We start from the raw sequence: 10,932 nt of genomic DNA, 5'->3' as shown, positions 1-10,932 counted from the left end.
GTGCATACGTGTATCCAACATCAGAAGTGGGATTGCCACTGCCATACTGAAGGGTAAAAGAGGATGTCGCTTTGTTCACTCAAACCCGGTCTCATTTGCTTATTATAGATTGCTTTGCACGAGTGCTCTGTGTTATTAATTAGTTTGTATGGAAAAATTAATATGCTTCTTTTTATTTAATGGTTTTACAGGGTGATTCCTCATGAAAGCACCCTTCAACGGTATTTCGTAATTAGGTCACACATTGTATAGTAGCATGGAATACCTATAAAATTTGCAGAGTTTGCTCGATTTTTCCAGGATTTCTTCAACAAATGTTAACCTGGTTAAAGGACTTGGGAAGTATACCGGTTCAAAAAAAAATTCAAATCGGTTCACAAATGACAGTTCTCGGGTAGCAGACATAAATAAAATACAACAACGAATTGAGAACCTTTTTTTTATGTAAGTCTGTTAAAACAACAAATTTTGAATAATTTATTTATTTTATTGTTCATTTTTTGGTTTTCGGGAGTGGTTTGATGTGGAAGTCAAGAGAAGCACGTCCAGTAGGTCTGCCCTTATTGGTTACATTGCAATACACTCGGCCTTCCTGGAACGGGAATGTATCAACGAGTGCTGCCAGACTAATCCTCATGTCGATATAACTGTACAAGCCCTGAAAGCAAATTATTATATTACTATATAAGTGTTAGTCATTTTGTATAGTTTTTTATATACAACGTGTAAATGAAAACCGAAATACTTACAGGCTTAAGAGGTACATTATGTACTGTCTCTGAGACTCAAAAAATCATGTGACTCCTGTCACTTCATTAGGTAAGCGTCGCGTAGGTACTATGCGTGTGTCGGTCTTTTATTTTTAATAGGGTTGCCATAAGTAAACGCTTCGAATGTTTTGAATTCGTTTGTAGGGTAAAATAAATATGCTTCTTTTGATATAATGTTTTTACATGATGATTCCTTATGTAATAAATATATAAATAAATATATTACGACAACGCCATTTAGCCTGATAGTAAGCGTCGCTTATGTTATGGGTACTATGATACCCGATGAATATTTTTATGAATAATATACACAAATACTTAGAATATACATATAAACACCCAGACACTGAAAACCATTCATGCTCATCACACAAACATTTTGGTGTGTGAGTTGTGGGAATCGAACCCATGGCCTTGGACCTACATATTGTAGTACATAGAGTACCTTCAAACCAAAAGTGAATTGGCATCTTCTAGGCAAGCGCGCTCCACCTTAGGCTGCATTATCAATAACATCAGGTGTGATTGCAGTCAAGTGTGCGTCTATAAACATAAATTTAAATTCAAAAATGTTTTATTCATGTAGACCTCATTACAGGCACTTATGAAGCGTTCATACATTGAACTGGTTAACACTAATGTTAGGTGATGGTGATAACTGCATTTGTTAATTTAAAACTAAAGCTAGGTTCCAAACGCGCTCCAGTCTAAGAAGAGCCCACAGCAAACTTTGCCAGGTTTTTTTTGTTATGACCATCTCACAGTCGAGTTAATGTTTAGCTATGAAGTTAGAGCAATACACACTCAAGCTTTTTTATCATACATGTAATCCTTAATATTATAATAGGATTTTTCTATAAGCTTACGTTTTGAATTAACTTAATCTTAAGGATTTCATCTGGTAATTTGTTATAAAATGATATACCTTTAAATTAATTTTATGCAGCCTGCACTTCCACTCATGCTCAGCGAAGTGTTTATAGGATGGTTTTCCACACACATTTTTTACATAAGACAGGTGAGCAATCTGCTTAGCCAATGAATACTATTAAAAATAAACAAACTCACGGGTGGAAATGGGCATTTGAGTACGGACAACATTCGTTCCTTTTCTGGCACCCTGTAATACCCTTCTCTGAACGCCTCGCCGACGATCGGGTCCTTCAGTAAGACGTCGCATAACTTGTAGTGTATTTCTACGAAGCTTCTCTTGTATACGTTTGAAAGCAGCTGGTAGAAGTATAAGCTTACCTGTCAATAAGTATATAGTGTCATAAACCACGGGCTACCGTTATAAGAGGGCCGGAAAACCATTAATAGAAATAAACGTATTATTAAAATAAAGCTTAATTTGCTATACTCTGCGAAAAGCAGGAGAATCTGTGTGGTGTAATTTATAATTTCTTCAATCACACCAAACAGATCTTCGGCAATTTACCCTCTACGCACGTTTCGCTCCGAAACCGGAGCATCCTCTGGAGATGTTGACCTTACAATGTTTATTGTGAGGATGCGGAGTATAGCAAATTAAGCTTAATTTTCATAATATATCATGGAACTCCGCAAAGTAACGCCTGCCTATATCCAATAATAAACATATAACTCCAGCAGGGCTAGCGAGGGCAAGAGACAAAAATTACATCCCCCGATTATATTCCCCACAAGGGATATAATTAACGTGTCCACCTGCTAAAGCAAGAGTATATGGAATATAAGTTTACCCCCGTGTATTATTACACATATATTATTTGGATATTATTTCAAGTTGTGCGCCAGTGCTCTGAGAGTTGATAAAACTGTGGGAGAAGATATATTTATATCCTTTAACCGGGGATATAGTGGTCCTGCCCAAGCTAGCCGTACAGGATACCTACACAGTCAGGCCGCTTCGGTCGCGATAAGCGTTTGCGAACACTGGCAACTAGGATTATACAAATCATTTCGAAATACCAGTTCATTTTTACCGCGCTCTTGCAAATTATGGAACATTCTCCCATCTTATGTGTTTCCTCAAAAGTACAATCTAGGGTTATTAAAGGAGCGGATAAACAAATTCCTTTAAAGCCGGCAACGCATCGGTGGCTCCTCTAGTGATGCAGATGTTTATGGCTGGCCGTGATCATTTAACATCAGGCGACCCACTTGCTCGTTTGCCCGCTATTAATATAAAAAAAAATCCCAAATAAATTCATCATATCAACACATAACCGGCCCACTACAAGATACGGGTCTTGTTTCCATCTTTTCAGTTATTCAATTAACTTATTAAATACTAGCTGACCCGCGCAACTTCGTCTGCATCAAATCGGCTATTATCGGATTTTATATCTTTTAGCATTTCTATACCCGTCGTAACGTCTAAACGATAGGTCCCATTTTAATAACTTAAAGAGGAATTTGCATAGTGGTAGTCGTCAATTTAACTAAAAAGCTATTTATTTGGATCAGGATTTGATAGTAACGTCACCATCTTAAGATTGTACCCGTGTTTTGATTGATAAATTATAACAAAAAGCGGTTTTTGTGTCTTAACAGTTAGACATTTAGCCTTCCGGACTTTTTTAATAATGATTATTTTAAACATGCCCATCCATACATACATACATCCATCCATCCATACATCCAAACTCACAAACTTTCGCATTTATAATATAAGTATGGTACGCATGCATTTGATCGTTGTTCCATATGCCTTGCGACTCGCTGTTATCTGTGAAGAGTTATATCCTTTATCTCCAACAATATTTATCTGATCCTCATTCAAATTACACAATATGTATTGTGTGCTTGATAGTATACACTTTCAAACAAAAAAAGAATTATTAAAATCGGTTCTAATTTAACGGAGCTATGAAGTAAAATTGATAAAAAATTCAAAATATTTCCCGGGAGAAGCTTATTGTTTATCGGGATTAAAAGTATCCTATATTTTGACCAGGAATATCAGCTACCACTATACCAATTTTATTTACATCCGTTCAGTAGTTTTCACGTGATGCCCGGACAGACAAACAGACTGACAGAGACAGACTGACAGAGACAGACAGAAAATATGTTTTGGACTCAATATCGATTGCCCGGGGCAAAATTTTCAAAATATATTAAATGTACAGAAATCTTCCAGTTACAGTTTTATTATAAGTATATAGATGACATGTTTTGATGCAGTCGCGTCTTTTGTTTTTTTTTAGATTGCCTTTTGGCCCCAAAAATCTTTATTTTGGTTTTACCCAGTGACACTCTCACGACTAAGCGAATCTATTGACACAAATCGAATAAAAGGACGTCAAGTCGTGTAGGCTTGTCGTATTGTTTTGATAAACAAAACAACTTATGTCCCTCTCCGTCCTTACTAACTAACTCTGTGCCAAGTCAAGCAGATTGGTTGCTTAGCAAGGACAAACTACTTTCGCATTTATAATATAAGTAGGTATTTACCTCAAAATCATTGTTCATAACTTTTTTCGACGTATAATTGACTGTGACATAATGGATTGGATCTCTCCTGTTGATGAGTTTCGATTTGAAGATTACGCTTGAATAATATTCCTTGTCGAAGAAAAGGACTTGCGGGCGCTCCATGCTAAAAAACATCATCTGAAATTATTTTTTTATGATTATTAAAGTAACCACAAGCCACATGCACCGTAAGCCACCGTAAGCCACATGACACAGCGAGTAATGGCTATAGATGAAGGCAAAAGAGGTAGAGGTCGACCAGGTGGTACAAAACAGGTACCACCTGGACTAGAACCGTTTTCAATGACATGAAAACTCTGGGCCTTACACCAGAAATGACACAAGACCGTATTAAATGGCGGACAAGTATCAGGAGGGCCAACCCCAAATAGGGAAAGCGCCAGGAGAATGAAACGTAGAGACTTTAGAGACTTTGGGACCGTGGGGTCCGGACGCAAGTGCTCTTTTCAAAGAATTATCGAAAAGGGTTATTGAGTCTACCGGTGATCCTCGAGCGGGCAGTTACCTTGGCCAACGAATTAGTTCGGCCATCCAAAGGGGCAATGCTGCCAGCATCTTAAGGAACTGTGCGTCGCTGCGGTTGTTTCGAGGACATTTTAGATTTTATTTAGTTTTAAATAGTTTATTTTAGGTTATATTTATAAAACAATTATTTTAAAGAATAAATAAATAGTTTTTCTTAAAGTAACTATAAATATTTTACAAATACAAATATTCTATTCTTTGTATAATAAAGTATTTATAATCTAGTAGGTAATAACCTATTTATTCTTAACAGTTTCAGTTGTAACATCTAGTTGTATGTGAATCGATGTTACCTTTGCAGTGGCATAGCCGCGGCTCGCGTCAGCAGTTGACCGTCGATTTTGATGCGATGGTATTTCAAACTACCCACTTACAATTTTTATAATGTTTATTAGTGTTTTTACCTACACTTGGAGGAATTATCAATTTTATAAAATAAAAATACATATAAACATTTTCGGAACCGACAGGATTTGAACCTGCGACTCTCGGGCAATCGCGGCCTGAGCGCTTTCTCCAATTAAGCTGCAGCTCTTTAGAAGTAGATTGCCACAGTGGGCAGCTACCCTGCTTTCTGAGACCAAGGCCGCGGGTTCGATTCCCACAGCTGGAAAATGTTTGTGTGATGAACATGAATGTTTTTCAGTGTCTGTGTGTTTATCTGTATTTTATAAGTATTTACGAATAAAATATTCATCAGTACTCTTAGTGCCCATAACACATGCTACGCTTACTTTGGGGCTAGTTTGTGATGTGTGTGTTGTCGTAGTTTATTTATTTTTATTTATTTTATTGCTTTGTTCCGGTCTGCAAGGCGTGGTTACCGGTTTAAATAAATTCTGTGCAATTTCATAGTGTCGGTACACCGGCAGGAGAATTTGGCATTTTATATTAAAGTGCCATGCCGTAGTGGAAAGTTCTGTTTTGTTGACTTTGGCATAAAAAAAATATTATGAAATTTAAGCTTAATTTGCTATACTCCTCCAAAAGCAGGAGAATCTGTATGGTGTAATTTATAATTTCTTCAATCTTTATACTCCACACCGAACAGATGTGGCAATGTAGGGTACTACGCACGTTTCGCTCCAAAACTGGAGCATCCTCAGGAAATGTTGCCTAAGATGTGTTTGGTGTGGAATATAAAGATTGAAGAAAATATAAATAACACATTACAGATTCTCCTGCTTTTGGCGGAGTATAGCAAATTAAGTAAAATTAAGTAAACCAAAGGAAGCCGCACACGGCGTCCTTTGGTAACGCAGCGGCGCCTTTAATAAAATGCGGCCCGGGCCAAGACGGCACGGCACACAGGCGACCGTTTCTAAGCGAATGGACTATACATGCACATGGACGTTAAAACCGACGTTAATGGACACAAAGCGGCACTTTGCCGGATGTGTTACTTGCATACTTTGCGAACTTTTCCTCTGTTACAAAGATATGGTTTTACACTCACCATCAGCAGGGCTAGCTCGGACAGGAGACAAAAAATATAACCCCCGATTATATCACCTGACTAGGAATATATAATTAACGTGTCCACCTGCTAAAGAACGGGAACATGGAATAATAGAAGCTTATTCCCATTTATTATTACACATATATTATAAAGCTCTGAGAATTGATAAAGCTGTGGGATGAGATAAACTTTTATCCTATCCACAAGGAGATAATTGTCTCCAGCACAGCTAGCATAGGCCGGAGCAAATTATCTCCCCGGGGAAAGGATAAAAATGTATCTTCTCCCACAGCATTATCAACTCTCAGAGCATTGGCGCACAAGTGGAAATAATATCCAAATAATATATGTGTATTAATAAACGGGGGTAAACTCCTCCTATCTACCCTCTTCAGGGGATATAATCGGGGGATATAATATTTATCTTCTGCCCGTGCTAGCCCTGCTGGTCATGCTAGCCGTGCTGGGCCAACCGCTTGGTCGTTTTATTATTAAAAGAAATAGAACCTAGTACCATAATCGGCAATCTACTATGCGAACCACTAGACTAACGAACAATTTATAACCGCTTACCCTTTTACTGTAACATTGTTTGATCACAAAGGAGACACTGCATATAACGAAAGCTGTATATATGAGATTTTTCTTAAATTCAGTAACCATTATTATATTGTTCAAACTTTCTTTGTAGAAAAACTGCAGCAGTAACTATTCGTACGACTAATACTAAAGAAATATGCATCAGTTGTTTCCTGATTTCATTTATATAACGAAGATCTTTTGTGTGGCCAATATAAGGCCGATTCCATAAGCCATGAGAGTCATTGAGAGATAAATTTAAAGATTTTAAAATACATATTTAAAAATTTATTGTACGTTCATAAAAAAATATCCAAATTTAAGAAAAAATGTGGCTGCAATAATTTAAACATTAGAAGTAATAAAATAAACTTACAGTGCAACATACTAGGTTACATAAAAATAATTAATTCCTTTAAAGGAAATTGCACACAATTCTACAATAAACTACCATTTACTTGGAGATGTCTCTTAAAAAGTCCAAAGTTTGTATTAAACGTAAGCTTATAGAAAAGTCTTATTATAGTAAAAAGGACTACGTAATCGATAAAAAAGCTTGGGTGTGAATTATTGCTCTAACCAGGTTGCTCATCTAATAATTTTAAATGACATTGTGAGATGGTGATAACAAAAAAAAACACCTGGCTAAGTTTATTGTGGGCTTCTTCTTAGACCAGGACACGTTTGGAACCCTCGTAGCTTTAGTTTTAAGTTTACGAATGTGGTTAACGCCATCATCTCCCTACCGTGTAATTCTTATGTACGCATCAAAAGTGCCACCTGTGTACTTGAATAAAGATATTTTTGACTTTGATTTGAGGCTTCGTTACTTTCGAATCGAGTTCGAATCCCAGCACGCATCTCTAACTTTTCTAGATCTGCGTTTAAAGTAATTAAAGTATCACTTGCTTCAACGGTGAAAGAAAACATCGTGCGGAAACCTGCATGCCTGAGAGTTCTCCATAATGTTGTCGAAGGTGTGTGAAGTCCACCAATCCGCACTGGGCCAGCGTGGTGGACTTAACTGCTTCACAGTGAGAGACCCGTACTCTGTAGTGGGCTGGTAATAGGTTGATGTGATGATGATGAATGTTAATCTCAAAAGTGCAGTCCGGATTGCTTGACAAAGTACAAATAATTGCACAAAAATAAATATAAACTAGCGGACCCCAGCGCCATCTGTCGGGCTAATTTGTGAATCTAAACCATGCAGGGTGTCACCCAAACGTATACCAAATATTTATTCAACCGTCCAGCCGTCTAGAAGGACTTCGGTGACATACACACGCGTACAAGAAATATATATATAAAGATGGTTACCCTATACGCCTAATCCGTTTCTACGCAACAGCGTATCGCTGGGCAGTAACTAGCCACGACCGAAGCCTCCCTGCAGACAGACATTTGTTTTAAAAACTTTGTAGTGTGTAGACAACCTTTCATAATAATTATGTGAACTGAAGCCTAACATTCATTTATTTTTAAGTTATTAATAAGTAGAGAGTGAATATAAAAGTTATAAAATAATTGAATATATTATATTCGATGTTATTGTTATTTTAATGTCTCATTTAAAATAGCGGAAATAGTATCCAAGTCATTATAATAATTGCTAACTAAATTGTGTTTTCGAGTTGAACTACGGATCACATTTCGACTCTGGAGTCGATTCCTAAGTTGGGTCGTGTGTGTTGTGTTAATGTGTGCGTGTGTGTGTGTGTGTATGTATGTGTGTGCGTGCGTGTGTGTGTTTGTGTATATGTCAGTCACTAGCATTATATTACTCGGCTGAAGCGATTTTGATTTTGTTATTTTTGGTTTCCAAGGTGTATTAGTCGGTAGTGTTTTTAGCTCGGTCCAAGATGGCCGTCGCCACAAAATGGCGGATTACATATTTTTTTCCAACTCTCACAAAATGGGTTATTATTCACAATTTCTGTCCGGATCCGGTATTTATTAATAACCATTTTTTGGTGTCGATGTTTTTAACAGGGCATCAGTTTGTCTCGAGGTCAACTTTACTTCAGATATTTAATTACAAATCACATTACAGTTAAAACAATCGACTTGATAAATGAATGAATTGTTTAATGTTGATATTGGAAACGATCAACTACTGAGTTTTCTATCGGCTCTTCTCAGAAGAGTTTGTCTTTCGAACGGTGGTAGAGTCACTACAAACATACATACTTGACGTTTCCAAAGTGCTTATAAAGTAGTCCTACATGAAATAAATGAATCTTGAATTTCGAATGTTGCATTGATTAAAACGCGCATAACTCCGAAAGGTTAGAGTTCCATAATGATACCTATCGCCAAAGAGCATGTAAGTAAATAGTTGTAGGTACACGGTTGTCCATGTCGGTTAGCATGCAACGGTTCTGCACTAGATATGACCGAGTAGTTTCGGTAACGCCACTCAGTTATACCGGTCCGGGGTACGGTGACCACGGTTTGTACTGTCTCAAAGGATATGTCCTGAAAGTAAGTTAGTATTAAATAAATAAATAAAATTCATTTATTTCGGCCGACTTGAATCATAAATGATTAGTAAAATACAAAGTTAACTGTTAGTAAACTTAGCCTAAGGAAATAGTTTATATAAAAACCCTTTGAGCATGCCCGATTGGAAAGCACATGTACCATGCAGCAATGGCACAGGTACTGACAATCAGTCCTGCCAGCAAGTACCCTCAGAAGGCCGCTGGAACTAGCCATAACCCTGCGCACCAAGGATGTACACCGTTTTCGTATGATCGTGTAGAAACAATCTATATGCTCTTCGGCAAACATCCCTGACGCGCTGCAAGACCGAGGCAATCCCATCAGCATCCTGAACGCATTATTGTACTGTACGCGGAGGGCACTGTACTGTTTATGCGTGTAATTAATCCACAGGCTGCTCATGTAAAAGGATGTGCTCTGAAAAGAGTGACTTTAACAGGAACTGTACAACCAGCAAACCTGCGCGCGATCATATTGGCCCTCACAGACAATGCCCTGCGCTCTCTCTCTATATCTGCATCATCTTTGAGGTCAAAGGATATCACAGGTACACTGGCAGGCAGTGCTTTCCTTTGGCCTCAAAAACCATGCATTCGCTTTTCTTAACCTTATAGTATAAGCCATGACTGCTGGCATAGTTCTCACAAATACCTAACAGTTTTGTCAATCCACAGACAGACGCACTCAGCAGTGCCATGTCATCTGCGTAACTAATGTTATTGAAACATATGCCATCGATATGACATCCGAGACGAGCGCTGCTGAGTTCCTCTATTAGTGCATTAATATATAGGTTGAAGAGCTTTGGGGAGGTCAAACCCCCCTGCCTAACTCCGCACTCCAACCTATACGGCTTTGAATATGTCTCGGACCATCGCACGAAATTGATCTGATTCTTATACCAAAATTTGAAGATCCTGGTGAATGCTTCGGTATAAGTATCCTTTAGTTTCTGCCACAGAATATCGTAATTAACCAAGTCAAATGTCTTGGAAAGGTCGAGAAAGCAGGCATAAGTAGGCGTTCGCCCTACTGAGTAGTATTTGACAGTTTGCTTTAAACATAAAATGGCTGACTCAGTAGAAAGACCAGGTCTGAAACCAAACTGATTATTATGTAGGCTTATATATTTGTCAAGCTGGGTGCCAAGCAAACTGTCAAGCACTTTGGCAACAATCGTAGCAAGGGAGATCGGCCTGTAGTGGGTCCTGTCACAAATGTCCCCAGTTTTGTGTTTCACAATTGGAACAAGCATAGTCTTCATCATTGCAGCAGGAAGGTACTAATGTGCTATGCATAGATTATAAAACATCGCAAGCACTCGGGGCAGATGAGGACCAGCATGCTTGAGATGTTCGATGCTGAGTCCGTCATGGCCTGGAGATTTTCCCCCTGACTGGGAATTTATAGCATAAATATGTAACTAGTTTTATTCTTATTCTTCTTCTTCTAGTTTCATTGACTACAATATCACCTGCACAGCTAGCAAGGAGACAAAAATGATATAACCCGATTGCATTCCCAGAGAAGTATAGAATTACCGTGTCCACCTGCCAAATTGAAAAGTTTAACCACGTTTATTATTACACAAATAATATTTGGATATTATTTTCA

General features: G+C 37.9%; 1 protein-coding gene across 1 annotated transcript; it reads right to left on the bottom strand.

The window, feature by feature from the left end:
- Nucleotides 1-493: 493 nt before the first annotated feature.
- On the bottom strand, nucleotides 494-4,845 carry LOC120633995. The gene is made up of 4 exons (XM_039904433.1): nucleotides 4,816-4,845; nucleotides 4,209-4,367; nucleotides 1,839-2,021; nucleotides 494-658 (listed from the first exon to the last, which is right to left on the bottom strand). The coding sequence occupies exons 1-4, from the start codon at nucleotides 4,843-4,845 to the stop codon at nucleotides 494-496; spliced, it is 537 nt and encodes a 178-aa protein (XP_039760367.1).
- Between the last annotated feature and the right edge of the window lie 6,087 nt (nucleotides 4,846-10,932).

The sequence above is a fragment of the Pararge aegeria genome, chromosome 22 (assembly GCF_905163445.1).
Source record: "Pararge aegeria chromosome 22, ilParAegt1.1, whole genome shotgun sequence".
NCBI classification, from domain to species: Eukaryota; Metazoa; Arthropoda; class Insecta; order Lepidoptera; family Nymphalidae; genus Pararge; species Pararge aegeria.
The sequence above is the reverse complement of the archived record's forward strand: the minus strand, read 5'-3'. Positions and strand labels throughout refer to the sequence as shown.

Coding starts and splice junctions, on each gene's coding strand:
- LOC120633995 (XM_039904433.1), bottom strand. CDS start 4,845: ATGTCCTCGAAACAACCGCAGCGACGCACA. Junction 2,022..4,208: donor TTATGAACAATGATTTTGAG/GTAAATACCTAC, acceptor ACTTATTGACAG/GTAAGCTTATACTTCTACCA. Junction 659..1,838: donor TCAAATGCCCATTTCCACCC/GTGAGTTTGTTT, acceptor ATTTGCTTTCAG/GGCTTGTACAGTTATATCGA.